Raw genomic sequence first — 23200 nt, 5'->3', positions numbered from 1 at the left:
AAATTTGTGCCTTCATCATATCACATCTATTTCCTGTTTAATTTTGTAAGTGTATGTTTTTGTAAAAAAAAACTAGGCAAGCTGTAAGAAAGTGCTACTTTAACTCATATTAACAATCGTTATCATAAAAACGAATAAAAAAAATGGCATTTAATTTTTACAGCCTTCATTCGGTAATCTGTTTTATTACTGGATAAAAAGAGTTCAAAGCCTTCCAGAACCATAATAACAAAACAAGATTTTATTTATAATGTGGCTGTTAGACAGTCTGTTTCGTTGCTTCCCTCGTAACATCTAATTCTGTATAAAATATGCAGCACGTTTAGGCGAAGCGCTTATTCGAGGGGGGCGAGTTGCTTATATGAGGTAGGCGCTTATTCGAGCGAGGCCATTATATTCGAGCAATTAGGAAATATTTGTGAACATTTTCTGCATATAGCGTACCCCAACGGTTCATTGATCCAACATCCCTTACACACCAGTCTCAAAACCATAAACCGTACAAAACACCTGTGAACACCATTCCGTTGAACCCACTCTAGCGTAAAGATTGTGTCGCCAGAGAAATATTCCTTGCCGTGAAAGGATGTAGAAAGCGGCTGTAAAATATAGAGGGGGATTCAGGCGAGATGAGTGCTGTCTTGGTGAATCGAATCCAAGACCATTATCGCCTAGTGTGTGGTATTTGCCAGGAGACCTACAACAATCCTAAAGTGCTACCATGTCTGCACTCCTTTTGCCAAAATTGTTTGGACAAGAGTATCAGGTACGAGCATCTTGGTAGTAACTCAATTTGTGTCATATAAAAATCACGGTTGATATGGTTCTATTTTTTTAAAGAAAATCCGGTAACATTGCGTGATGAAATAGCGTATAAACTAGACTAATATTTCGCATCATTTGAGTTCTATAAGATTGTATTACAAGTCGGAACAAAGCTCATAGCCACTACGCTACGTTAATCGTCAGGAGATAGACTTTATGTTTATAGGGAAATTTGCTACAGATATTTCAAGTCATTGGAGGTTCAAAACAGTACTAGGAAAATTTTCCAGGTTTCTTGTAAAAGTAGTTTTTTTATCTGTATTGCTAGCACGAGAGAGAATTGCCACATAAAGAGAACTTAGAAGAACATAAGAGAACTATCCTTAGTTTTTGCCTGTTTCGTCCTCGACAGATTTTGTAATTTTACACTTCCACCGCCTGTTGCGAGGATGAATATTCTACCAGTGAAAACAGAATGGTGGTTCTACTTTATTCGTGTTAGCTGTTCAACAAATGTTTATCTTTATCATAAATTAAGTCATAAACATGACTTTCAGGGTACCCACCTGTTGATGAAATAAACACCAAATTTCAGGGCGTGGTCTTTCGTCCGTATAGATTTAAAGCAAAAATAAATAGACCATAGATTTTTGATCTCAAGACTAAGCAAAGATTAACCTAGACCTGGTCCATCTCTATATCACCGTTATTATTGTTTATTGCCACTTATAATAATTGCGCTTATCAGCATCGTCAGGGACCAAGAGCACAGGTTGACTGGCATACTGATTGTGTGTCAATGGCTCGCACGCTTCAAGAGGGAAATAATTTCAATATAAAATGTATTTTGTTGTCGCTTTGGGACAATAGCATATAGCGCGACCGCCTCAAATTACCGATAATGCATTGTATGTGTCCACAGCCCCGATACCGGAATAAAATCTTGCCTCAACAATGTCAACAGATGTCAACAGAAACATGTTTCCATGTTGATGTTTTTCATTTTCAATCATAGTTTGTAGGAAAAGTTAGGTGCTTCTTTAACACGCCTTGATTTTTGACTAGCCCATCCCACTCTTGCCGCCAGTGCTGAAAAAAGCAAGACTAGTTCCAGTACCGCGCGGTTAAACCAGCCTTTTTGTTTTGAAAATGGCGGCGTTTTACCGGCGAACTGTCACATTTTGGCGAATACTAAGAAAACTAGACCAAACCTAAACCTAAAATTTTCTATGACTCCCTCATTATCAAACAAATCTGTCATCTTTTGTACAGTATGGTTTTAATGCTGTACAGTAAGTCAAAACAGCGACCGAGGTCAGCCTTTCGTACCTTTACTCGAACGATTCAACACTACGATTGTGTTTGTTTTCGCCAGAACACGCGCATGCGCATACGTTATTCAGCACTGTTACTCTTTCCCCAGGTCCCAAGAGCGCGTGCTTGTCTGCCCCACATGCCAATGCTCTGTCCCAGTCCCTGCCAAAGGCATAGAAGCGTTCCCGGTCAATTTCTTCATCAACAACATGCTCACAGTGCTGGCCGTGCAGAACCCAACAAAGTGCACGAACTGCGAGGATAGCGCCCAGGCCTCTGCCCGGTGCCTCGACTGCGTGGAGAACCTCTGTACGAACTGTGTGGAGGCTCATCAAAGGATTCGACAGACCAAGGACCACAGGTGTGTGTGATATCATATGGACACCCCTGGGAGAGAGGGTTAGGGTAAGCTGAATCCGTACCCCTGGGAGAGTGGGGTTAGGGTAAGCTGAATCCGTACCCCTGGGAGAAGGGGTAGGCTTAGCTGAATCCGTAGCCCTAGGAGAGGGGGTAGGCTTAGCTGAATCCGTAGCCCTGGGAGAAGGGGTAGGCTTAGCTGAATCCGTAGCCCTAGGAGAGGGGGTAGGCTTAGCTGAATCCGTACCCCTGGGAGAGGGGGTAGGTTTAACTGAATCCGTACCCCTGGGAGAGGGGGTAGGCTTAGCTGAATCCGTACCCCTGGGAGAGGGGGTAGGCTTAGCTGAATCCGTACCCCTGGGAGAGGGGGTAGGTTTAACTGAATCCGTACCCCTGGGAGAGGGGGTAGGCTTAGCTGAATCCGTACCCCTGGGAGAGGGGGTAGGCTTAGCTGAATCCGTACCCCTGGGAGAGGGGGTTAGGGTAAGCTGAATCCGTACCCCTGGGAGAGGGGGTTAGGGTAAGCTGAATCCGTACCCCTGGGAGAGGGGGTAGACTTAGCTGAATCCGTACCCCTAAGAGAGGGGGTAGACTTAGCTGAATCCGTACCCCTGGGAGAGGGGGTAGGCTTAGCTGAATCCGTACCCCTGGGAGAGGGGGTAGGCTTAGCTGAATCCGTACCCCTAGGAGAGGGGGTAGACTTGGCTGAATCCGTACCCCTGGGAGAGGGGGTAGACTTAGCTGAATCCGTACCCCTGGGAGAGGGGGTTAGGGTAAGCTAAATCCGTACCACTGGGAGAGGGGGTAGGCTTAGCTGAATCCGTACCCCTGGGAGAGGGGGTAGGCTTAGCTGAATCCGTACCCCTGGGAGAGGGGGTAGACTTAGCTGAATCCGTACCCCTGGGAGAGGGGGTAGGCTTAGCTGAATCCGTACCCCTAGGAGAGGGGGTAGACTTAGCTGAATCCGCACCCCTGGGAGAGGGGGTAGGCTTAGCTGAATCCGTACCCCTGGGAGAGGGGGTTAGGGTAAGCTGAATCCGTACCACTGCGAGATGGGGTAGACTTAGCTGAATCCGTACCCCTGGGAGAGGGGGTAGGCTTAGCTGAATCCGTACCCCTGGGAGAGGGGGTAGACTTAGCTGAACCCGTACCCCTGGGAGAGGGGGTAGGCTTAGCTGAATCCGTACCCCAGGGAGAGGGGGTAGACTTAGCTGAATCCGTACCCCTAGGAGAGGGGGTAGACTTAGCTGAATCCGTACCCCTGGGAGAGGGGGTAAACTTAGCTGAATCCGTACCCCTAGGAGAGGGGGTAGACTTAGCTGAATCCGTACCCCTGGGAGAGGGGGTAGACTTAGCTGAATCCGTACCCCTAGGAGAGGGGGTTGACTTAGCTGAATCCGTACCCCTAGGAGAGGGGGTAGACTTAGCTGAATCCGTACCCCTGGGAGAGGGGTAGACTTAGCTGAATCTGTACCCCTGGGAGAGGGGGTAGACTTAGCTGAATCCGTACCCCTGGGAAAGGGGGTAGGCTTAGCTGAATCCGTACCCCTGGGAGAGGGGGAAGACTTAGCTGAATCCGTACCCCTAGGAGAGGGGGTAGACTTGGCTGAATCCGTACCCCTAGGAGAGGGGGTAGACTTGGCTGAATCCGTACCCCTGGGAGAGGGGGTAGACTTAGCTGAATCGGTACCCTTAGGAGAGGGGGTAGACTTAGCTGAATCCGTACCCCTAGGAGAGGGGGTAGACTTAGCTGAATCCGTACCCCTGGGAGAGGGGGTAGACTTAGCTGAATCCGTACCCCTAGGAGAGGGGGTAGACTTAGCTGAATCCGTACCCCTGGGAGACGGGGTAGACTTAGCTGAATCCGTACCCCTAGGAAAGGGGGTATGCTTAGCTGAATCCGTACCCCTGGGAGAGGGTGTAGACTTAGCTGAATCCGTACCCCTGGGAGAGGGGGTAGAATTAGCTGAATCCGTACCCCTGGGAGAGGGGGTAGACTTAGCTGAATCCGTACCCCCTGGGAGAGGGGGTAGACTCAGCTAAAACTGTAATCTTGGGAGAAAGGTTAGGGTAAGAAGAGACTGTACCCCCGGGAGAGGGGGTAGGGTAAGAAGAGACTGTACCCTTGGGAAAGGGGGGTAAGCTGAGCTGAAACTGTAATCTTGGGAGTGGGGTTAGGGTAAGCTGAAACTGTATCCCTAGGAATGGGTGTGAGGCAATCGAAAACCATTTCCCAGATTCCAGCGCTGTAGACTTTTTACCTGTCGAATATGCTATTTTAACGGACGACAATCCCAATCTATCGCTTTGTGTTGTCATTTCAAACAAAACTGGCTCACAGACTGGAATGTGGGTACCAAATATATCTCCCAGTAGTGGAAGTTGTGACTATATTGACCAAGTTAATTTTCATCTTTAGAATTTTGACGCTTGAGGAGATCCAGGAAAACGAAGTTAAAGATTCCATTCAATGCCCGTCGTTCTGTGGAATGCACCCGCGAGAGGTTAGGGAGTTGTACCTTTGGTCCTTGCTGTTGCTTTGACATTCTCTTTGCACATTCTCTTTTTTCACAATATTATTGTCTCTCGTTATTTTTTTCTTTTCTTCATTTCATCATTTTTTATTTCATCCAATAGTTTCCCTTGTCATCTAGCAGATGGCCCTGATTTGTTTAGATGTGCTGTTTAATTCACAAACACTCTTTTTTTCTAACAATTCATCTTATATTTTGTTACAAGGCTTCTTTACACCATTCTCCTTGCCGTTGTCATGCTTACACACTGCACTAATTTCAACTAATCGCCCTTTCGTATTGTCTTCTTAAACTACTTTCACACTCGCGTCGTCGTTTTTAACACAAAAATAAACATGAAATAAACAATATCGTTTTCCTAGGTGTTAAAGTATTTTTGCGAGACATGTGACCAGGCCATCTGTCGTGACTGCGCCATCTACGAGCACCGTGACCACGTGTACGTGGATCTGAAGGAAGCGGTGAAGAAGTACAGATCCTCGGTTACACACATGTTGGACACGTGCAAGAGAAAGATTCCTATCCTCAGGTAAGCACTGGAAGGGTGACTGATAGATCGAAGACAGACTGGGGGGGGGGGGGGGAGGCGTGAGTGATAAAAGATAGTGTTAAAAAAGAAAACGGGGCAAATGGGAACGAGATGCTCCCTAAAAGGGACAACAAGTCAGGAGATGTTGTCTTATTGGATGCGCAGCCACACCAATCATGAAAAAGTTTGTAAAAGCAGGCGATTTTTCAAGAGGGGATACGCACGCCCCCACGCCACCACTCCTGAGTACCTTAATATCGCACTTCCTGCGCTAGCCCTCCCTACGCACTGACCTCTCGCCCTTCCTTTCAGATGCGCCGTGGAGGAAGTGAAAGAAGTTCGGCGCAACCTACAGGACCGGGTCCAGACAGTAAAGGACAACATTCGGGCTACCATACAAAACCATATCCGACAACTTGAAGAGCAGGCCGAAGATCTCACACAAACACTGGAAAACATGTACCATGACAAGGAAAAGGTACGCTGTGGCAAGCACAATAACCTCTTAAATAAGAGATATTGGCACGAGGTACGCCATTAGCTAATGAGGTAAGTCTGTAAAACTTAAGCTCAGGAGGGTACACAAGACACGACCACCTCGAGACGAGATATGACACGAGTTTGTCACTTGTTAACAAAGTGAAGCTTTATGACAACGAAAGGAGAAGAAAAGATACACAAAGTTATACTACAGCCATGAGCTTCGGATCCCTGACTATAATGTCCAAGACCGTTCCTCTCTTTCTCGCAGGTTCTGACAGCGCAGCAGGAGATTCTGGAGCTTGATCTCAGCAACTTGCTGAGCAGCAGTGACTTCACTGAGAACGTGCTCAGGTGAGATACACAAGCATGCCTGCCATGCGAAAACGCCCTTGGCTCATACCAAAGCTACTATTATTTAACTCAGCCCATTAACTACTTTACAAGGTATGGAAACGAGGCTGAGGTTATGCTCGTGAAGCCACAGATGGTCAGCAGACTTACCCATTTGAACGAGCACGACTCCCAAACGGAACCGGAAGAGAACGAGGTCGTTGATTTTTCGTCCAATGACCAGCAGTTGTCACTTATGATCAGCTGTCTGGGAAATGTGTCCACAAGCTCCGCCTTCCCTCTTCTCTCACACGCACAAGGATTCGGACTGACCAGGGCCAAAGTCGGACAGGAGGCTTCATTCAAGGTCATTGCGTTGGATCGGGATGGGGAGCCCTGTCAGAAAGGTAACCACGGCAACGATCATAAAACACGCGATCATAAATCCTTGGCGAACAGAACTTTTACAGCATTATTTCTATAGTGTTGCCCGTATAGCGTGAATATCAACATCATGAAGTGATTCGCGATTGTTTCGATTCCGAATTTCTATTAGCTATTGACTATCTAGCCGCGCGGCTATAAATACAAGATGGCGCACAATCCCCGAACTGAGAGGGTTTTCAAGCGATAGGGAACTTAAGCAAACACGTTTCTGGAGGACGGACGGCAACCGGAAGTAGATAGTTTTTGTGTTTACCGCTATCGCAAAGGTTTCAAATGTAAGACTGAGACAGTGGTAGAATAGAAAGTATTTTTTTTATTGAAGTGGAGCAAAAACATTACAAAGAAGAAAAACGTGAAACTTCCAGTTGCCGTCTGTTGTCCAGAAACGTGTTTGCTTAAGTTCACACCGAGTAACGTCTGGAAACAGGCTATTAACTATCATGATAGCTTTCGTTTGATTCTTTAATGGCATACAATAAAGCACTCAAAGAAATATGATGTAACAAATGAATCATTTCGAATTGGAACGTGAAATTTTATATATGCATGCCGCTGAACTGACCTATGCTTGCAGGCGATGCGCGCGTGTCCGCCAAGATACGATGCCCTAACGGATTCCAGCTGACAGGTCACGTGACCAAGAACGAGGACAGCACGTACACAGTGACGTACACACCGAGCATGAAAGGCGACCACGAGCTGATGGTCATGATACGAGAGAGACAGATCAAAGACAGCCCATTCGACTTACAGGTTGGTAACACAGGGAGCCCATTCGACTTACAGGTTGGTAACACAGGGAGCCCATTCGACTTACAGGTTGGTAACACAGGGAGCCCATTCGACTTACAGGCTGGTAACACAGGGAGCCCATTCTACTTACAGTAAGTGTCACACAGGGAGCCCATCTGACTAACAGGTTAGTAACACAGAGAGCCCATTCGACTTACAGTTTAGTAACACAGGAAGCCCATTCAACTTACAGGTTAGTAGCACAGGGAGCCCATTCGACCTACAGGTTGGTAACACAGGAAGCCCATTCAACTTACAGGTTAGTAGCACAGGGAGCCCATTCCCTGTTATCATACTACTTCGTCTAGTAACACAGGGAGCCCATTCAACTTACAGGCTAGTAGCACAGGGAGCCCATTCCCTGTTATCATACTACTTCGTCTAGTAACACAGGGAGCCCTTTCGACTTACAGGTTAGTGACACAGGGAGCCCATTCAACTTTCAGGTCAGCAATACAAGGAACCTAACTGGGCTTTTTTAACAGCTTTCGAGCATTAAAATCATACAGGAGTCATTTATTGATGTTTTAGCACATCTAGTGCTAGCTGTTTCAGTCGAGCAAGTTCTTCTTACTTTCATTAGGTTACGGCAGGTATCGACTGCGACAAGCTTAGCGCGCCCGTGATGTCGCTTATCCCCACCGACCCTGGTCAACCAATAGACGAGCACTTTGAGCCGTGGGGCGTGGCGACTGACCCTTATGGACAGCTCGTGGTAACGGACCATCATAACCACCGCATACAGGTGCAGAATACGGGTTTACCTCGACATTAGCGACCATGGTCTATACTGGACATATACACCTGTTTGATGAAAAAGCGCACATTTGACAACAAGAACATATGACATTTTGTTTATTGAGAGTACGATTGATCGCCAGAATTTGATTGAATCACCAGATATATGACAGTGACGGTAAGATGATGCGCCAATTCGGGATTCGTGGCAAGGGGGACGGGGAGATCTGGTATCCAGCTGGGGTCGCTGTGGATAAAAGCGGCAACATCTTCGTGGCTGATCATGGCAATAATAGAATCCAGGTAAATCACGTGATCACATTCGCAAGCTTTTGCCAATACCAGCAGCACTTACGCTAATTCTCGTTTCGATTCCACAGGCTTTCACACACGAAGGAGAATTCATCCGTAAGTTCGGTGGCAAAGGTACCGGCCTAGGTCAGATGAAGGGTCCATGCGGGGCTGCTGTGGACGGGGAAAACCGGGTTTTAGTCGCGGACCGAGACAACCACCGTATTCAAGTATTCGACTCGGAGGGAAACTTCCTCTTTACCTTCGGCAGCTATGGCGACTCTCAAGGCAAGTTCAACTGCCCCCGTCACATATCCGTGTCCTCGAAGGGGGAGATCCTTGTATCCGATGCCGGAAACTTCCGCGTCCAGGTATTCGACGGTGCCGGCAACTTTCTGTCCAAGTTTGGCGAGAAGGGATCCAACAATGGCCAGTTCTCCTGTCCCGCTGGGGTCGCAACCGATGCAGAGGGGCACATCGTGGTGGCAGATCTAAAGAATCTCAACGTACAAGTGTTTAACTCTGATGGCGAGTTCATCAAGAGGATCAGTCAGGATCCTGACTCCGTGAAGAACGCCAGCTACTTCGGTAAGCCGACGGGTGTGGCCATATCTGATAACGGCAACGTCGTCGTGGCTGACCGCGGGCTCCATAAAGTTATGCTCTTTTGAGCCAGCGATGATGATACTGGCAATGAGGAAGATGAGTGTTATGATGATGATGTTGTGATTATAGTGATGCTGCTGATGATGATTCCGACGATGATGACAGTGGCGATGACAAAGAGATGTTCATGATGAATGATGTTGTTGATCTTTACAATGTGATAGGGGCGACGAAGAAATTGAAGATGAAAATAATGATGATAATAATAGTGAATGATGATGCAAAAAATGCGATGTAATGATGATGATGAATGATTACGGAACAGAGGAGGAAAATGAGATGCGATGTGATGTGATTTATGAAGATGAGAATATATCGAATTTACAAATAGGGGAATAGTCAAAGGCACAAGTAAGGCAAAAGTAAGCAAGAGATTTTCCCTGAAATAGGAACCAACACCGTGATAGCCAAAATTGTTTGCACCCCCATATTTGCATTGCATTGCTAACCTAGATTTCGGACACTATATATGATATAAACTTAAAAACTAAATAATTATACGTAATCGTATAAAGTATTAAAAATGTTGTAGTTAATTATAACAAAAGAGTTGATAAAACATGGATTCGTCAAATAAAGTATTCCTCTAAAATGTATAAGACCTGTTTTGTTTTAATAATGTTAAATTGATGACCTGTGTGTTTACTTTATACCCATCTCATTCGGCCATTTTTACATCTGAAAATTAGTGTAACGGTGGGACCCTGTTAAATCCCCCCTTTAAATCCCCACCGCCATTGTCACTTTCTGCTGGTAGTTACAATGCTTGTAAATATATTTTAAAAATGTGGTGTTTTTGCCTTGATTGATAGAAAAAATACCAGGCATTTTTTTAAAACTCATCAAATTCAATTTTAATCTTTGCTTACACATTATCAAGCAACATAACGGATAGAGCGACGATGCGTTTTTTATCCCATGAATGTGTGAACAGACTGTGAAAACGAAAAGCTTTTTTTCTAAAAACAGGTTTATAAAAACAAATACTGAGACATTAACGTTCAGTTTATTAATATTTCGGCAGCGTTACATCAAGTCTTAAACCCCTTATCATACCTATATGTTTATTACTAAATTATCTTAAACGTGGCGTCAAGGTTCCAGCACCGCTCTAAGCCTTGTAAGGCTTGAAGATCTGAAAGCCGGTGGGTGAGTTGATTTTGGCGCATGTTGACTTGGCCTTGTTGCTGCATTTATCCGCGTACCAGTAACCGTCTTTATACGAAAGCCAGTGGTCCGCGTAGTAGTAAGGGTAGCGGAACCCCACTATGTCCCCGTACTCTACTGGGGTACCATCTTCGCCGTCACGAGAGAAGATCTGGAAAATGGCTTGACTGTGGCGGAACCAGTCGTCTTTGAATTTGCGGTAAGCGATGGATCTATAAATTTGCATAAAAAAACATGGTCATTTTATAGCCTGAGGGGAAGACCCAGTGGCGCAGGTCACGAAAATGAATAATTATACAGTAGACAGTCAACTCTAAGCTTTACGGGCCCCTCGCTGGTACCGATAGAAAATTACATTGCAAAATAGTAATCAATGTCTTAAAGCGACTCTTATATCATACCGACCCTCGCTGTTTTCGATATTTAATTCGGCACAATAAAGCTGCAACCGCGCCAGTTTACAAACGGCGGGCCGACGGAAACCTCAACAAAATGCTAAAGAATCTATTAGAAGCCGCGCTATTTAACTGACCATCCGCTGAAATTATCTGTCACTGCCCCGAAGAAATTGTCAATAGGCACACCGCTTTTACCATTTTGAAATATTTTTGCGTTTTCCGTTAAAAATCATCGGAAATGTTACGTTATTGACCGCAAGTAAACTGATGCGATTGCCGCTTTAAGGTATCCAATTTTTGAATGTGATCATTGTAGCGATACTCACTGGAATCTGCACTTGTAAGAGTCCTTGGAATCGCATCCGATGTGCTTGGAGTTCATGTCTTGCGCTGATGAGATGGTGACCTTGTCGCCGCTGTTGATGGGCTGACCGTCCGACTTGCCGATCGCACGGATGATGTACATAAGGGTAACACATGAGGACCATTTACTGGACTGGGAAAATATTGAAGTAAGCTGAATAATGATGTGAACTCTTTACTGTGGTACGATTAAAGACTTCTTACTGTTATACGGGAAGAGCAAGAGAGCATTAAAAGAGGGGAATATTTGTTTACAGCGCGCGGACCAAATTTTTATTAGTATTTTATGAGACGTAGTATCCCTCTATATTTCATGCTCCTGGCTGGTATAAAGCAAATTTTACAGATTATAGCAAGAAGTACAATGATAAAAGTAAAACAAATCTTCAATAAAATGAATCTTAAAAGAACAGAGATAAAAAACTTTTTTTCTTTTGTTTTTTAAATGATGTTTTTATATCAAGTCTTCACCTTCATGTTCAAGCGGCCCTCGGCGCATTTATGAGCAGAACACTCTCTGTCGCTGCACTTCATCCAGAATTTGGACAAATCACCCGACGTATAGGACATCTTTAGAGCAATCTTATCACCGCTGTTGATCGGGGGATACCGAGGGGCTGGAATAAAAGATTTTAGCAGTTCAAAGACTGAAACTAATATAATCCAGTTCCCGGTGTTTGTACAACAACAACAAAAAAAAAAGAAACCCGAATACTAGTACGCCCATGCGAATGGCCGTATAATGGAGCACCAAAAATATATAAACAAGGAGATTGTTGGATTTTTTAAACAGCACAAGTATAAAATGTTAATAACTTCTCTGTATGGACATATGATAACGTAACTAATAATACGTGTGCAATATTTTCGCTGAGACAAACACTACTAACTGCCTACCATCGGGTAGCACGGGTCTAGCTTCGTCCTCTGCGATCATGGTGTCCTCGACGTCACCGTCAGGCGCGCCGTGGACTTGTCGTCCCACATGGACAACGAACAGCAACGAGAACAAGTAGAGGGGGGACTGCATTCTTTTTCACTTGCTTGAGCGGTGTGCGACAACTGTTTAGAGTTTGAGTAATACAAATATATGATTCGATTTATATCATAAAGAGATAATGTAATCAGTGCCTCATTGTTTCGTTCCAAGGTTGACTTTTTGAAATTTGTACATCCTTTTACAAGTTCCTACTCGAAATGTTAAACCGGACGATAGTTTGAGCCTTATCCCTGAGGGCGTGACACACTCGAGACAAACACGTTTTGTTCTGCAAAGACTTTTGTAGCTCCCGACACAATACTTTAGGAAAAACATGCTTAGGTGGCAATGACCGCAAAAAGACTTCCTGTTTGAAAGCACTTAGATAATTGAATTATTTTCACACCTCAAATCGTTGTATTTTTATCTATGTACTGATTATGCTTATCTCTAAATAGTGATTTTCATAGAGTACATTGCAATAGTGAACGTGTAGTTGCAAAGGCAGTACAGAAGAGAACAAAGGCATCGGAGTGTGTTAGTACAAAAGAAGCTAAAACTTTTTTCACGGGGTTTAGGAAAGCAACTCTTTAAAGTGAACAGCTTAGAGGGGAACATAACCGCAAACTCCCTAATAAACGTCGTAATAGGGTGAATTCGTCACATAGACCAGTAGACCCGTCAACAAACCAAGAAGGCGTACCTGAATTAGTCGCACAAAAATAAGAAATGCAGAAATAGACAAATTATCCAATCAAAATCGTTGTTAGGCCTAAATCATTCATATAGTACATTATAAACGGTTATGCTTATCGGGTTTAAAATGAAAACTTATATATATTAATCAGTGATTATTGATTAACCAAACATCTCGTTTAATACAATTTTTAAAGTCTGATTAAAGATATTGAAAACAAGCAAACTCGATGTCTTAGTACGGTCCTGGGGCAAAATAACAGGTAACTGAAATAATACAATAGAACCTCGATGTTACGATATCACAAAGGACAGACAAATTAAATCGTTAGATCGAGAATATCCCATAGATTATTTTGTTCGATATCGTTATCCCGAAATTATCTTTAATCGAGTAACGCTCTCGCGTTTCCTCTGTAGAAACCCGTATTTTTTCCCTTTGTTTTTAGCGCAATTACAAGGTAGCAGCAAGCTTGAGGCTTTCAACACGCTCTTGCCCAATATTTTCTCGAAGTTCTGCATTTCAACAAACAATTTCAATATTCGCTTCTTCATAAAAGCGCTTCCTAAAAGCTCTTGTCTCTTTTTGATTCGAATTTTGATTCGCATGTATACAATGCATCAGGATTAAAAAAGAAAAAATTTCTGCTATCTGAGCCTCGGCATGTTTTTAAAATTTGGTGAGACTCAGGCTTGACCTTTTTTTTAAAAAAAAAGGTTCTTATAAAAAAGGGTGTATCGTGATAGTTCTCTACGTGTATCCAACGCATGTGATACTGATTTACATGAGCCCCATAAAGGCAGGGGATGTGAGCTCGCGTGGTGAAAAAAGCAAGAAAAAAAAAGAGACACACTACTTGCTTTTTAGCGTTATTTTATTGAGATCTCGGCAATGTGATTTATTACTATCCTTTTAATTTTTTTTACCCTTGTTATAGTTCAGCTTTATATTATCTTAGGTTCCATCGTGGTCTCTGAACTGTTTTACAGAGGCTTGAAGATCTGGAAGCCCGTTGGGGAGTTCTCCCTGGCACACGACTGCTTGTTGTTGTTACTGCAGCTTAGAGGGTACCATCTACTATACCCTCCATAGGTAAGCCAGCGATCCGCGTAGACATAAGGGTAGCGGAACCCCACTATGTCGCCGTACTGCACTGGGGTGCCGTCATCTGATCGGCGGGAGAAGATCTGGAAAAGGGCGAAGCTGTACGCGAACCAGTTGTTGCCTTGGAATGCAATGTCGCTGATGGACCTGTTAAATGGGAAAAAGCAGGAAAATAATACAATTTTAAATCATATTATCTGTATTATATTGATTAACTTTTTTTATCAAATTTTATTCGATGTAAATTTGGCCATTTCCCTGCAATGCAATAATTTTTATATAAACTGTTTTCTATCACACTTGTGGTAATTTCAGAAATTGTATAACAGCTCTTGCATATCAAACTGAATTAAATAGTTGTACTTTATAGATACGAACAATAAGTGATTTGTGGGGCTTCGCTTTAGGCAGTGCCTAAATATATCTGGTAAGCTAGTTGATAATTGTTGATCATACGAGACAGTAGTTAGCTACCATATTGCATTAATGCAATATCCACTTCTTTTCTCCTATTTATTGTGCATAGATTCCAGTCGCTCATCCAGAATTTACTGTGAAGAGGGGGGGGGGGGGGGGGTCCCTTGCTAGGCAATCCTCTCACTTGAATCTGCACCCGTCAGAGGTAGATGAAGTGCATCGAAGACGGTAGCTGTTGCCATAGTGTCCAGATGAGATGTAAACCATGTCTCCGCTGTTGATTGGCTGGCCGTCCGACTTGCCGATCGCTCGAATGTAATACGTCAGATGTCTACACTTCGACCACTTGTTTGACTGAACAGAAAAAAAAGGTTTTTGAGTTGATGTCAATGACTCATATATAGTATATGAAAAACAAACAAAATATCAAACCTCTAAAACCCCTTGTACTAACTGCGTCAGTAAAACATCAGGCAGCATTGTTTTAAGGCATGTTGGATGGATCTTGCCAAGTAGATATAAATTTTCCCAAACGCAAACTATTACACGCCCCTTTTAATTTACTCAAAAGATCTTATCTTTCTTCTACTTGTGATTTTCTTTAAAAAAAGGGCCTATCACGCCGCTATTTAATGCTCCCGCTCAACGGCGAGTCACACAAAGCATCCATTTCCATCGGCTAATTCAAGCGAGTATCCAAGATATTTTCAATCAAATATCGTCAATATCATGTCAGACTTCCTTTGTAAATTGTTTTTTTTTTCTTTGCGAATAAACGGTTGTATTTTCAATGATAAAAATAACAAAGGAGTGGACGATCGAGATTCTTTAAGGTAGCAGTACCTTAATCACAGTGTCTCCAGGGCAACTATCTCGGTAACAAGAGTTTGTGTAGCAGAACATATAAGAGTCCAGGTAGTTGCCGAAAGTGTACGACATCTTCAGCGCCATCCGGTCTCCGCTGTTGATGATAGGGTAGCGATGGTCTGCCGAAAAAGTATAGAGACTGAGCAATAAAGTAAAAGGGTTTTAAATTTCTCGATATAAAATTATAATATTAGTTAATTCAGAGGATGACGTCTTTATCCTGAGCCATATTTCATTTTTTCTTTTGTACTCCTCTCTTTTAGGAACCGCACCTAATGTAGCATTGATCTCTATGTGATAATTGCTTCACATGGTTGATGAATGATGTCTGTACTTACCATTGGATAATCCAGCCCAAACCCTCTCCTTCGCTTCGTGAAAAATTAGTTCCGCTGTACCATTCAGTTCCAAGTTGTTACTGACAAGTCTGACGGACGCGCCGTGGACAAGTTGTCCCACATGGGCAACGAACGGCAGCGAGAACAGGACTAGGGGAAACTGCATTCTTTTCACTTGCTTGGGCGGTGTGCGATTCTCTAGTTATTACTTACTGGTTAAATAAAATCGCTGGTTTTAATAGAAAAAACCTATAATGCATCACAAGAAATATACAACTTGAAATTTGTACTTGAAAGTTGTTAGAAACTCCTTACGACTTCCTAACCGGAATTCTAAATTTTTGTTTTTTGTTTTTTGTTCTTTAATTGTCTCCGAAACAAAGGCAATTCATGTTTACGAAAAAACTTGTTTGTGGCCATGACCGCCATTTCCTTCTAGAAATACCCATAATTAACATACGGCATAACGAAAGCACAAATAATAAAAATATTGTTTTTTGGGATTTTATTTTCTAACCCCTTTCCACAAAGAGGCAAGCTCACTTGCATTTCCTCCTTCTCCAAGCAAAAGTGTCACAGAAAGTTCTGGAGCATAGTGATGGGGTGGTTAAGGCGAAGTGAAAATGAACATAAATGATAATGAAAGGTTAGACGCTAGAATGATTAATTGATTTTGAGTGATGTCGCGCCAAGCGAACCCGAGGGTTTCTGTGCGCCCGCGATCCGCAGTGGGGGAGAGAGGCAGACACAGCACTGTGTCCAAGGAAGTCATTTTGCCCGTTGTGATTGCTTGTACTCTTGTTCAAAAGTTATATTTACTGTAGTCTCACAACTATACTTTCTGGTAGGCTCTGATAGGAAATACCAGCTTCTGTCTTTTATTTTTTTCATTGACAGAAAACTTGTGCTGTCTGTGATATGGGATTGGTCAACACCGAATTTGTAAAATTCACCAACACGGTCGATCAAAACACCAAAACACTGGTTTTTAAACTCTTTAAAATATGTTTGTGAGAAATTTCGTTTTCGTTTATATAGACACTAGGCATTTCCTTACACTGTTATGTAGGTTAGTTTTCTTTATTTTAGCATGTACTAAATACATGCCAAAATCTAAAGGCATCTTTGTTAATTTGCTGTGAAACTTGGAAAAGTGGAAAAATAAATTGCATTGCAGGCGCCAGGATTGGCTGAGGGGGGGGGGGGGGGGGTGTAGGGTTGGGGGCAAAGCGCGCGGACTTTAGTGAGCAAAATGCAAAATGTAATCAGTCAAGAGTCTTAAATTGACATTGATTACTGACTGTTTATTTATTGGAGCTTTTTGGCATTGTCCGAAACGTGTTTTGCATTGATTCAAAGCTATCGCGCGCACAGCAATTTGCGGTCTGTATTCTTTTTTAGATTCACGAAAGATTTGTGAAACAAAATAAAAGCATCTCGGTAGCATTCTTATTTAATATTTTGCACCATGAACACCCCTTCTCATAGCTCCTTATTATTCTCTTACATTCTCTTGTCGTGCTCTCTGAACTGTTCTCTGCATAGGCTTGAAGATCTGGAAGCCCGTGGGGGAGTTCTCTCTGGCGCACGAGTACTTGCTATTGTAGCTACAGCTGCGCGCGTACCAGTATCCGCTGTAGTAGTACAGCCAGCGATCCGCGTAGACATAAGGGTAGCGGGACCCCACTATGTCGCCGTACTGCACTGGGGTACCGTCAACTGATCGGCGGGAGAAGATCTGAAAGATGGCGTAGCTGTACGCGAACCAGTTGTTGCCTTTGAATGCGGTGTCGCTGATGGAACTGTTGATTGGGAAAAGACCAGGAAAGATAATATAATCCAAAAAGAACAGATTGATCTACACATTTTGAGGGGGGTGGGGGCACGCACTCTTTTCGCCCATGCTAGCTACACGCCTGGTTTAGTTATTGGTTTAATTCCCAGGATAGCCACTCACTTGAATTTGCAGTAGTACGAGGTGAAGGATGCGCATCGAAGACGGTATGTGCTTATACCATAGTACCCAGATGAGATGTAGACCATATCTCCGCTGTTGATTGGCTGACCGTCCGACTTTCCAATCGCTGAAATACGTCAGATGCCTACAGCTCGACCACTTGTTCGACTGAAGTTTAATGTAGATATATAAAAAGTGAGACAAAAACCCCAAAATATCAGAGATATCGACCCTTCACAAGCCCTTAGAATAGGGAGAATTGTTGGGGGTAAACAACGTACGCATTGGTGACAACAGTAGCATACATCATATTAGGTGGAGCTGCGGAGTAGATCTAAATTTACCCTAAACGCAGTGTTAGTGCCCCCGAATGGTCTTTTGTGAGCACTTGCGAGCACCCCTTTTGTTACGCGAGACCGAGCATTTTAGTTTATTTTTAGAAAAAAATTGCGCGAGTATGCGAGCATTAGCCGAAAACTGCTAGCACATCGAAATTTCGGGGGACCATTCGGGGCCCTAATATTATTCCACATTTCTTTTCAATAAGCAAATATTATGCAATTAGTGCGGTAGTTGTAGTTTGCACCTTAAACACTGTGTCCCCGGGGCAGCTATCTCGGTAGCAGTAGCTCGTTGTGCATCGCGTGTATGTGCTGTTGCTGCCCGAAGTGTACGACATCTCCAGCGCAATCAGGTCTCCGCTATTGATAATAGGGTAGCGATGGTCTGCCGAAACAAACTGAAGTTAAAAAATTGTGATATGGTTTATAATTATTCTCTTTGTTTTTCGTGGTTTTCTTTAATTATATGTATTGTAGCCCCAAAAGCTGCATTGTTTTGTTTTAAAATTTTTCAGAGAAACTTTCTTGGTTACTACGCTTATGTACTTAATAAACGATTTAAAAAACTCTCAAATTATTGAAATTAGACTGTAAAATTCGCAGAAATCGTGACAATAAATCGATTTGTATGATTCCAAAAGAATCAATGCCTCCTCCAAAAGGATAATTAGAAGTTCTGGGAAATGAGGGGACTTTCAGTAACTGATGCACACTTTTTAAATTGCAGAATGATGTCTGTACTTACCATTGGATATTCCAGCCCAAACCCTCTCCTTCGCCTCGTGAAAAATTAGCTCCGCTATACCATTTAGTTCCAAGTTGTTACTGACAAGTCTGACAGACATGGGCAACGAACAGCGAGAACAAGACGAGGGGAAACTGCAACATTCTTTGCTTGAGCGTTCTGCTATTCTGGAACACTTAACAAAGAAAATCACTAGATTAATAGCATAAACGGAATATAATCACAGGATCATTGTTCACCCCAAGGTGAAGTTTTGGAAATCTTTACAACATTTTACAGGTTTCTAATCCAAATTCAAGATTTACAAAATTGAGGTGTGTTTGCCTTCGGGGTTTGAATAGTACGACAAAATTGCTTTTGTTTTTTAATTGTCTCCGAAACAAAGGGTAATCCATGTTACGAAAAAACTTGCTTGTGGCCGAGACCGCCATTTCCTTCTAGAAATACACATACTTAACATACGGCATAACGCAAGCACTAAGTGTTTTTATTCGCCAAAAAATGCTTGTTGATTATTTGTTTCTGTTTGATTTTATTTTCATTTGCAGTTCTTTTTCTTCCAAGGAAAACCACTACAGAAAGCTCTGGAGGTAGTGAATGGGTGGTTGAAAATAATCAGGGCTTTACTCAAAGTGACAAAGAATAAAGGATGATAATCAAAGGCTAGATGGTTGTAATTATTATTGATTTCGTTGTCTCAATTTTGAGGGATGCCGCGCTTACAAAGCTTTGGTGGATTCGGGGCGATCTGAGCAGTGGGGAAAGAAAGGGGCGAACACTCCCTCGCAGGCCTGCTAGGGAGGCTAGACAGAACATTGTATCAAAGGAAGTCATTCTGCCCATTGTGTTTGCACTCTTTTTTAAAAGTAACATTTACTATTGTTTTTGATAAAAATGGGAAATATTCGAAATAGAAGCTTCTGTGTTTTCTTTTTTTTTGTCGTCAGCCTGTTTTGAAAACTTGTGTTGTCTATAAAATAAGATTAGAAAAACACTCTCACCAGATTTGTGAAATTTGCTAAAAGAGTGAGAAAGGCGTTTTCATTAAGCCTCTAGATGATTTGCATCCACCAGAATGGCAAAACGCGAGGTCTTCAAGCGCGGTAATGACTATTGGGGGATGGCGCGCCAGTACACCGCAAAAATTTGGAGTCTTTAATTGACAATGAATACAGAATACTTACCATATACATATACCAATATGAAGTGTTACCTTAAGGCATCCCGAAACGTGTTTTGCATTTATCAAAATTAACCATCGCGCGCACAGCACTTTGCCGTCTGTAGTTTTGCTTTTTGAGTATAAGTTTGAATAATATGTGAGACAAAATAAAACAAACAACTGACAAAGCATTTTTGTTTGATATTCTTAATTGATATCTCGGCAGAATATTTATTTTATATTTTACACCATGAATACTCCTTCTCATAGCTCCTTATTATTATCTTAGATGCCGTCATACTCTCTGGACTGTTCTCTACAGAGGCTTGAAGATCTGGAAGCCCGTGGGGGAGTTGGTTCTCACGCACGAGTACTTGTTATTGTAGCTACAGCTGCGCGCGTACCAGTATCCACCATTATAGTACAGCCAGGTGTACGCGTAGTAGTAAGGGTAGCGGAACCCCACTATGTCGCCGTACTGCACTGGGGTACCGTCAACTGATCGGCGGGAGAAGATCTGAAAGATGGCGTAGCTGTACCCGAACCAGTTGTTGCCTTGGAATGCGCTGTCGCCGATGGAACTGTCAATAGGGAAAAGACCAGGAAAGATAATATAATATAAAATGTCAAGGTTTATTTTCAGACTAGTCACTCACTTGAATCTGCAATTGTACGAGGTGGAGGTTGAGCATACAAGACGGTAGCTGTTGCTATAGTAACCAGATGAGATGTAGACCATGTCTCCGCTGTTGATTGGCTGACCGTCCGACTTCCCGATCGCTCGGATGATGTAAGTCATGGCTCTGCAACTTGACCACTTGTTTGACTGAACAGAAAAAAAGGTTTTTGAGTTGAAGTCAATGACTCATATATAGTATATGAAAAACAAACAAAATATCAACCCTCTAAAACCCCTTGCTCCAAACAGCTCGACCACTTGTTTGACTGAAAATATTTTTTTATTAAACTGAGGCCAAAAAGCCCATATAGTATAATATGTAAAACAAAAACAAAATATCAATTCTCTGAAAGCTCTTGTATGACAACAGTTGCATACACCTTCTTCGTCATTATGCAAATACTATTATCTTATCTCCTACTCGTGATTTTTGTTCGAAGGTAGCAGCACCTTAAAAACTGTTTCCCCAGGGCAGTTACTTCGGTAGCAGTAGCTTGCAGTGCAGTACATGTAGTTTTGCTTGTCACTTCCCCAAGTGTAGGACATCTTCAGCGCAATCCGGTCTCCGCTGTTGATGATAGGGTAGCGATGGTCTGAAGAAGAAGTATACAATTTAAATTGTTGTGACATGATTTATAAATTTCTCACAGCCTTTCGGGCTTTGGCATAAATATATGTATTGCAGCATCGAATTGTATTGTTTTAAATTGTCTAGAGAAACTTGATTGGTCCTTATGGCTTACGCGATGTATTCAATATCGATTAAAAATCATCTTATAGTGTGTGGAATTCGCGCCATTCGCGACTGTTCATCAATTTGTATGATTCCCCAAAAATCAATCCTCCAAAAAGATAATTAAAAGTTCTGGGAAATGAGGGGACTTTCAGTAACTGATGCACATTTTTTAAATTGCAGAATGATGTCTGTACTTACCATTGGATAATCCAGCCCAAACCCTCTCCTTCGCCTCGTGAAAAATTAGCTCCATTGTACCATTTACTTCCAAGTTGTTACTGACAAGTCTGACGGACGCGCCGCGAACATGTTGTCCCACATGGGCAACGAACAGCAGCGAGAACAAGACTAGGGGAAACTGCATTCTTTTCACTTGAGGTGCGCGCGGTAGCGAATCTGGAGTGTTATAACTGTCTCTAGCAAATGCATTCGCTAATTTATAGTTTCATAGATGATGTAATCACGATCCTTTCCGTGCTTATTGTTTATTCCAAGGTAATATTTTGGAAAATTATACAGCTTTTCACAAGTTCCAACTCGTAAAATTGAACCGGACGGAGAAGTTGGGTTTTTCGCCGGAGGGCCTGAAGGGTTGAAGTTTCATTACTTCCCCACTCAACTCTTGCAACTCTGTCACACAATACAATAATGACTCTAGCGCATCGCGTGACTTTACAACAGTTGGGAAGGAGGTAAAAACGAGACAAACAAGCTTTAATTTACTGTATTTCCATTAGTAAAACATTCTCTCTCTTTTACGGGTCCAACTAAACTTGACTATTTCTTTGTAGGAATTACAGGAAGAAAATGGTCCCCCAAATTTTTAAAATGCTCGCAAGCCGAATTTAAGGGGTGATCGCAATGCTCCTATTTTCGAAAAAAAATTCTCAAATGCCCTTTTTTATTTGAGTAACTCTTTTTCTACTGAAGTTGTGTGTCTTTTCATTTGTCATGCGACACGACTCATAACTCATGCTCATCCTCTATTAGAATTGGGAATTATGTTTTATCTTTTTAGCGTTAAGTGTTTTTAGTTGCTCGTTGCTCGCCAATTTTTTTCAAAATGCCATGCTCGCATAATCGCCAATGCTCGCCACAAGACCATAGCCAATGTCAAAACGAGAGTCAAAACCCAGAGTTCGGTCTTGATCACTCTCGCTCTTATTTTGGTTAGATTGCCATACGATTGTTCGCCACACACATACACATGGCCATTTAAGAGAGAGTCAGGAATAAATATTTAACACAATTTTCAAAGCAACATTGAATTGGCGTGATTACAAAATGTCTGTTTTCACATAGCCTGCTCGAAAAAGATGTAAATTTGTGGAGATGTTCGCCACCTTGACGTGTCCGCACAGCACACTACAGCACACAATCAACACTACACATATTGATGACTGGGGCTGTAATGCTTATCATATGACTTAAGGAAAGACCTCTACAATAGCTTAGGCAATAAGATGCTGGCCGTAAGGCTTATAATATGACTTAAGGAAAGACCTCTACAATAGCTTAGGCATGCTGGCCGTAAGGCTTATCATATGACTTAAGAAAAGACCTCTACAATAGCTTAGGCAATAAGATGCTGGCCGTAAGGCTTATCATATGACTTAAGGAAAGACCTCTACAATAGCTTAGGCATGCTGGCCGTAAGGCTTATCATATGACTTAAGGAAAGACCTCTACAATAGCTTAGGCAATAAGATGCTGGCCGTAAGGCTTATCATATGACTTAAGGAAATACCTCTACAATAGCTTAGGCAATAAGATGCTGGCCGTAAGGCTTATCATATGACTTAAGGAAATACCTCTACAATAGCTTAGGCAATAAGATGCTGGCCGTAAGGCTTATCATATGACTTAAGGAAAGACCTCTACAATAGCTTAGGCATGCTGGCCGTAAGGCTTATCATATGACTTAAGAAAAGACCTCTACAATAGCTTAGGCAATAAGATGCTGGCCGTAAGGCTTATCATATGACTTAAGGAAAGACCTCTACA

The 23200-nt window shown here is 42.6% G+C and overlaps 5 protein-coding genes across 5 annotated transcripts; 1 reads left to right on the top strand and 4 right to left on the bottom strand.

The window, feature by feature from the left end:
• The first annotated feature begins 525 nt into the window (after positions 1 to 525).
• On the top strand, positions 526 to 9842 carry LOC5519919 (tripartite motif-containing protein 2). Its single transcript, XM_048729571.1, has 11 exons — positions 526 to 766; positions 2189 to 2440; positions 4856 to 4940; positions 5333 to 5499; positions 5812 to 5977; positions 6251 to 6333; positions 6427 to 6719; positions 7334 to 7512; positions 8135 to 8296; positions 8452 to 8592; positions 8670 to 9842. The coding sequence occupies exons 1-11, from the start codon at positions 630 to 632 to the stop codon at positions 9249 to 9251; spliced, it is 2247 nt and encodes a 748-aa protein (XP_048585528.1). The 5' UTR covers positions 526 to 629; the 3' UTR covers positions 9252 to 9842.
• A 391-nt stretch (positions 9843 to 10233) lies between these two features.
• Positions 10234 to 12306, bottom strand: LOC5519836. The gene is made up of 4 exons (XM_001639654.3): positions 12072 to 12306; positions 11646 to 11791; positions 11138 to 11307; positions 10234 to 10625 (listed from the first exon to the last, which is right to left on the bottom strand). The coding sequence occupies exons 1-4, from the start codon at positions 12202 to 12204 to the stop codon at positions 10358 to 10360; spliced, it is 717 nt and encodes a 238-aa protein (XP_001639704.2). The 5' UTR covers positions 12205 to 12306; the 3' UTR covers positions 10234 to 10357.
• A 1400-nt stretch (positions 12307 to 13706) lies between these two features.
• LOC116603505 lies at positions 13707 to 15888 on the bottom strand. The gene is made up of 4 exons (XM_032364801.2): positions 15577 to 15888; positions 15215 to 15357; positions 14556 to 14725; positions 13707 to 14101 (listed from the first exon to the last, which is right to left on the bottom strand). Exons 1-4 carry the CDS (start codon positions 15740 to 15742, stop codon positions 13834 to 13836), a joined length of 747 nt encoding a protein of 248 aa, XP_032220692.2. The 5' UTR covers positions 15743 to 15888; the 3' UTR covers positions 13707 to 13833.
• Positions 15889 to 17013: 1125 nt separating this feature from the next.
• LOC125567923 lies at positions 17014 to 18878 on the bottom strand. Its single transcript, XM_048728957.1, has 4 exons — positions 18620 to 18878; positions 18120 to 18259; positions 17534 to 17670; positions 17014 to 17378 (listed from the first exon to the last, which is right to left on the bottom strand). The coding sequence occupies exons 1-4, from the start codon at positions 18717 to 18719 to the stop codon at positions 17072 to 17074; spliced, it is 684 nt and encodes a 227-aa protein (XP_048584914.1). The 5' UTR covers positions 18720 to 18878; the 3' UTR covers positions 17014 to 17071.
• Positions 18879 to 19972: 1094 nt separating this feature from the next.
• Positions 19973 to 21616, bottom strand: LOC116603462. The gene is made up of 4 exons (XM_032364676.2): positions 21395 to 21616; positions 20911 to 21053; positions 20438 to 20607; positions 19973 to 20362 (listed from the first exon to the last, which is right to left on the bottom strand). The coding sequence occupies exons 1-4, from the start codon at positions 21558 to 21560 to the stop codon at positions 20098 to 20100; spliced, it is 744 nt and encodes a 247-aa protein (XP_032220567.2). The 5' UTR covers positions 21561 to 21616; the 3' UTR covers positions 19973 to 20097.
• Positions 21617 to 23200: the final 1584 nt, after the last annotated feature.

This window comes from Nematostella vectensis, chromosome 6, assembly GCF_932526225.1.
Source record: "Nematostella vectensis chromosome 6, jaNemVect1.1, whole genome shotgun sequence".
NCBI classification, from domain to species: Eukaryota; Metazoa; Cnidaria; class Anthozoa; order Actiniaria; family Edwardsiidae; genus Nematostella; species Nematostella vectensis.
The sequence above is the reverse complement of the archived record's forward strand: the minus strand, read 5'-3'. Positions and strand labels throughout refer to the sequence as shown.

What these genes read in the sequence shown, in the direction of transcription:
- LOC116603462 (XM_032364676.2), bottom strand. Translation starts at nt 21,560, where the DNA reads ATGCAGTTTCCCCTAGTCTTGTTCTCGCTGCTGTTCGTTGCCCATGTG. An exon ending in TTGGGCTGGATTATCCAATG is followed by an intron (nt 21,054 to 21,394) that starts GTAAGTACAGAC and finishes CTTCTTCTTCAG; the next exon opens with ACCATCGCTACCCTATCATC. An exon ending in CTGGGGAAACAGTTTTTAAG is followed by an intron (nt 20,608 to 20,910) that starts GTGCTGCTACCT and finishes TTTTCTGTTCAG; the next exon opens with TCAAACAAGTGGTCAAGTTG.
- LOC5519836 (XM_001639654.3), bottom strand. Translation starts at nt 12,204, where the DNA reads ATGCAGTCCCCCCTCTACTTGTTCTCGTTGCTGTTCGTTGTCCATGTG. An exon ending in TAGACCCGTGCTACCCGATG is followed by an intron (nt 11,792 to 12,071) that starts GTAGGCAGTTAG and finishes CTTTTATTCCAG; the next exon opens with CCCCTCGGTATCCCCCGATC. An exon ending in AGGGCCGCTTGAACATGAAG is followed by an intron (nt 11,308 to 11,645) that starts GTGAAGACTTGA and finishes ATATTTTCCCAG; the next exon opens with TCCAGTAAATGGTCCTCATG.
- LOC125567923 (XM_048728957.1), bottom strand. Translation starts at nt 18,719, where the DNA reads ATGTCTGTCAGACTTGTCAGTAACAACTTGGAACTAAATGGTATAGCG. An exon ending in TTGGGCTGGAATATCCAATG is followed by an intron (nt 18,260 to 18,619) that starts GTAAGTACAGAC and finishes TTGTTTCGGCAG; the next exon opens with ACCATCGCTACCCTATTATC. An exon ending in CCGGGGACACAGTGTTTAAG is followed by an intron (nt 17,671 to 18,119) that starts GTGCAAACTACA and finishes GTAGGCATCTGA; the next exon opens with CGTATTTCAGCGATTGGAAA.
- LOC116603505 (XM_032364801.2), bottom strand. Translation starts at nt 15,742, where the DNA reads ATGCAGTTTCCCCTAGTCCTGTTCTCGCTGCCGTTCGTTGCCCATGTG. An exon ending in TTGGGCTGGATTATCCAATG is followed by an intron (nt 15,358 to 15,576) that starts GTAAGTACAGAC and finishes CTTTTTCGGCAG; the next exon opens with ACCATCGCTACCCTATCATC. An exon ending in CTGGAGACACTGTGATTAAG is followed by an intron (nt 14,726 to 15,214) that starts GTACTGCTACCT and finishes TTTTCTGTTCAG; the next exon opens with TCAAACAAGTGGTCGAAGTG.
- LOC5519919 (XM_048729571.1), top strand. Translation starts at nt 630, where the DNA reads ATGAGTGCTGTCTTGGTGAATCGAATCCAAGACCATTATCGCCTAGTG. An exon ending in TGTTTGGACAAGAGTATCAG is followed by an intron (nt 767 to 2,188) that starts GTACGAGCATCT and finishes CTCTTTCCCCAG; the next exon opens with GTCCCAAGAGCGCGTGCTTG. An exon ending in CGACAGACCAAGGACCACAG is followed by an intron (nt 2,441 to 4,855) that starts GTGTGTGTGATA and finishes TTTCATCTTTAG; the next exon opens with AATTTTGACGCTTGAGGAGA.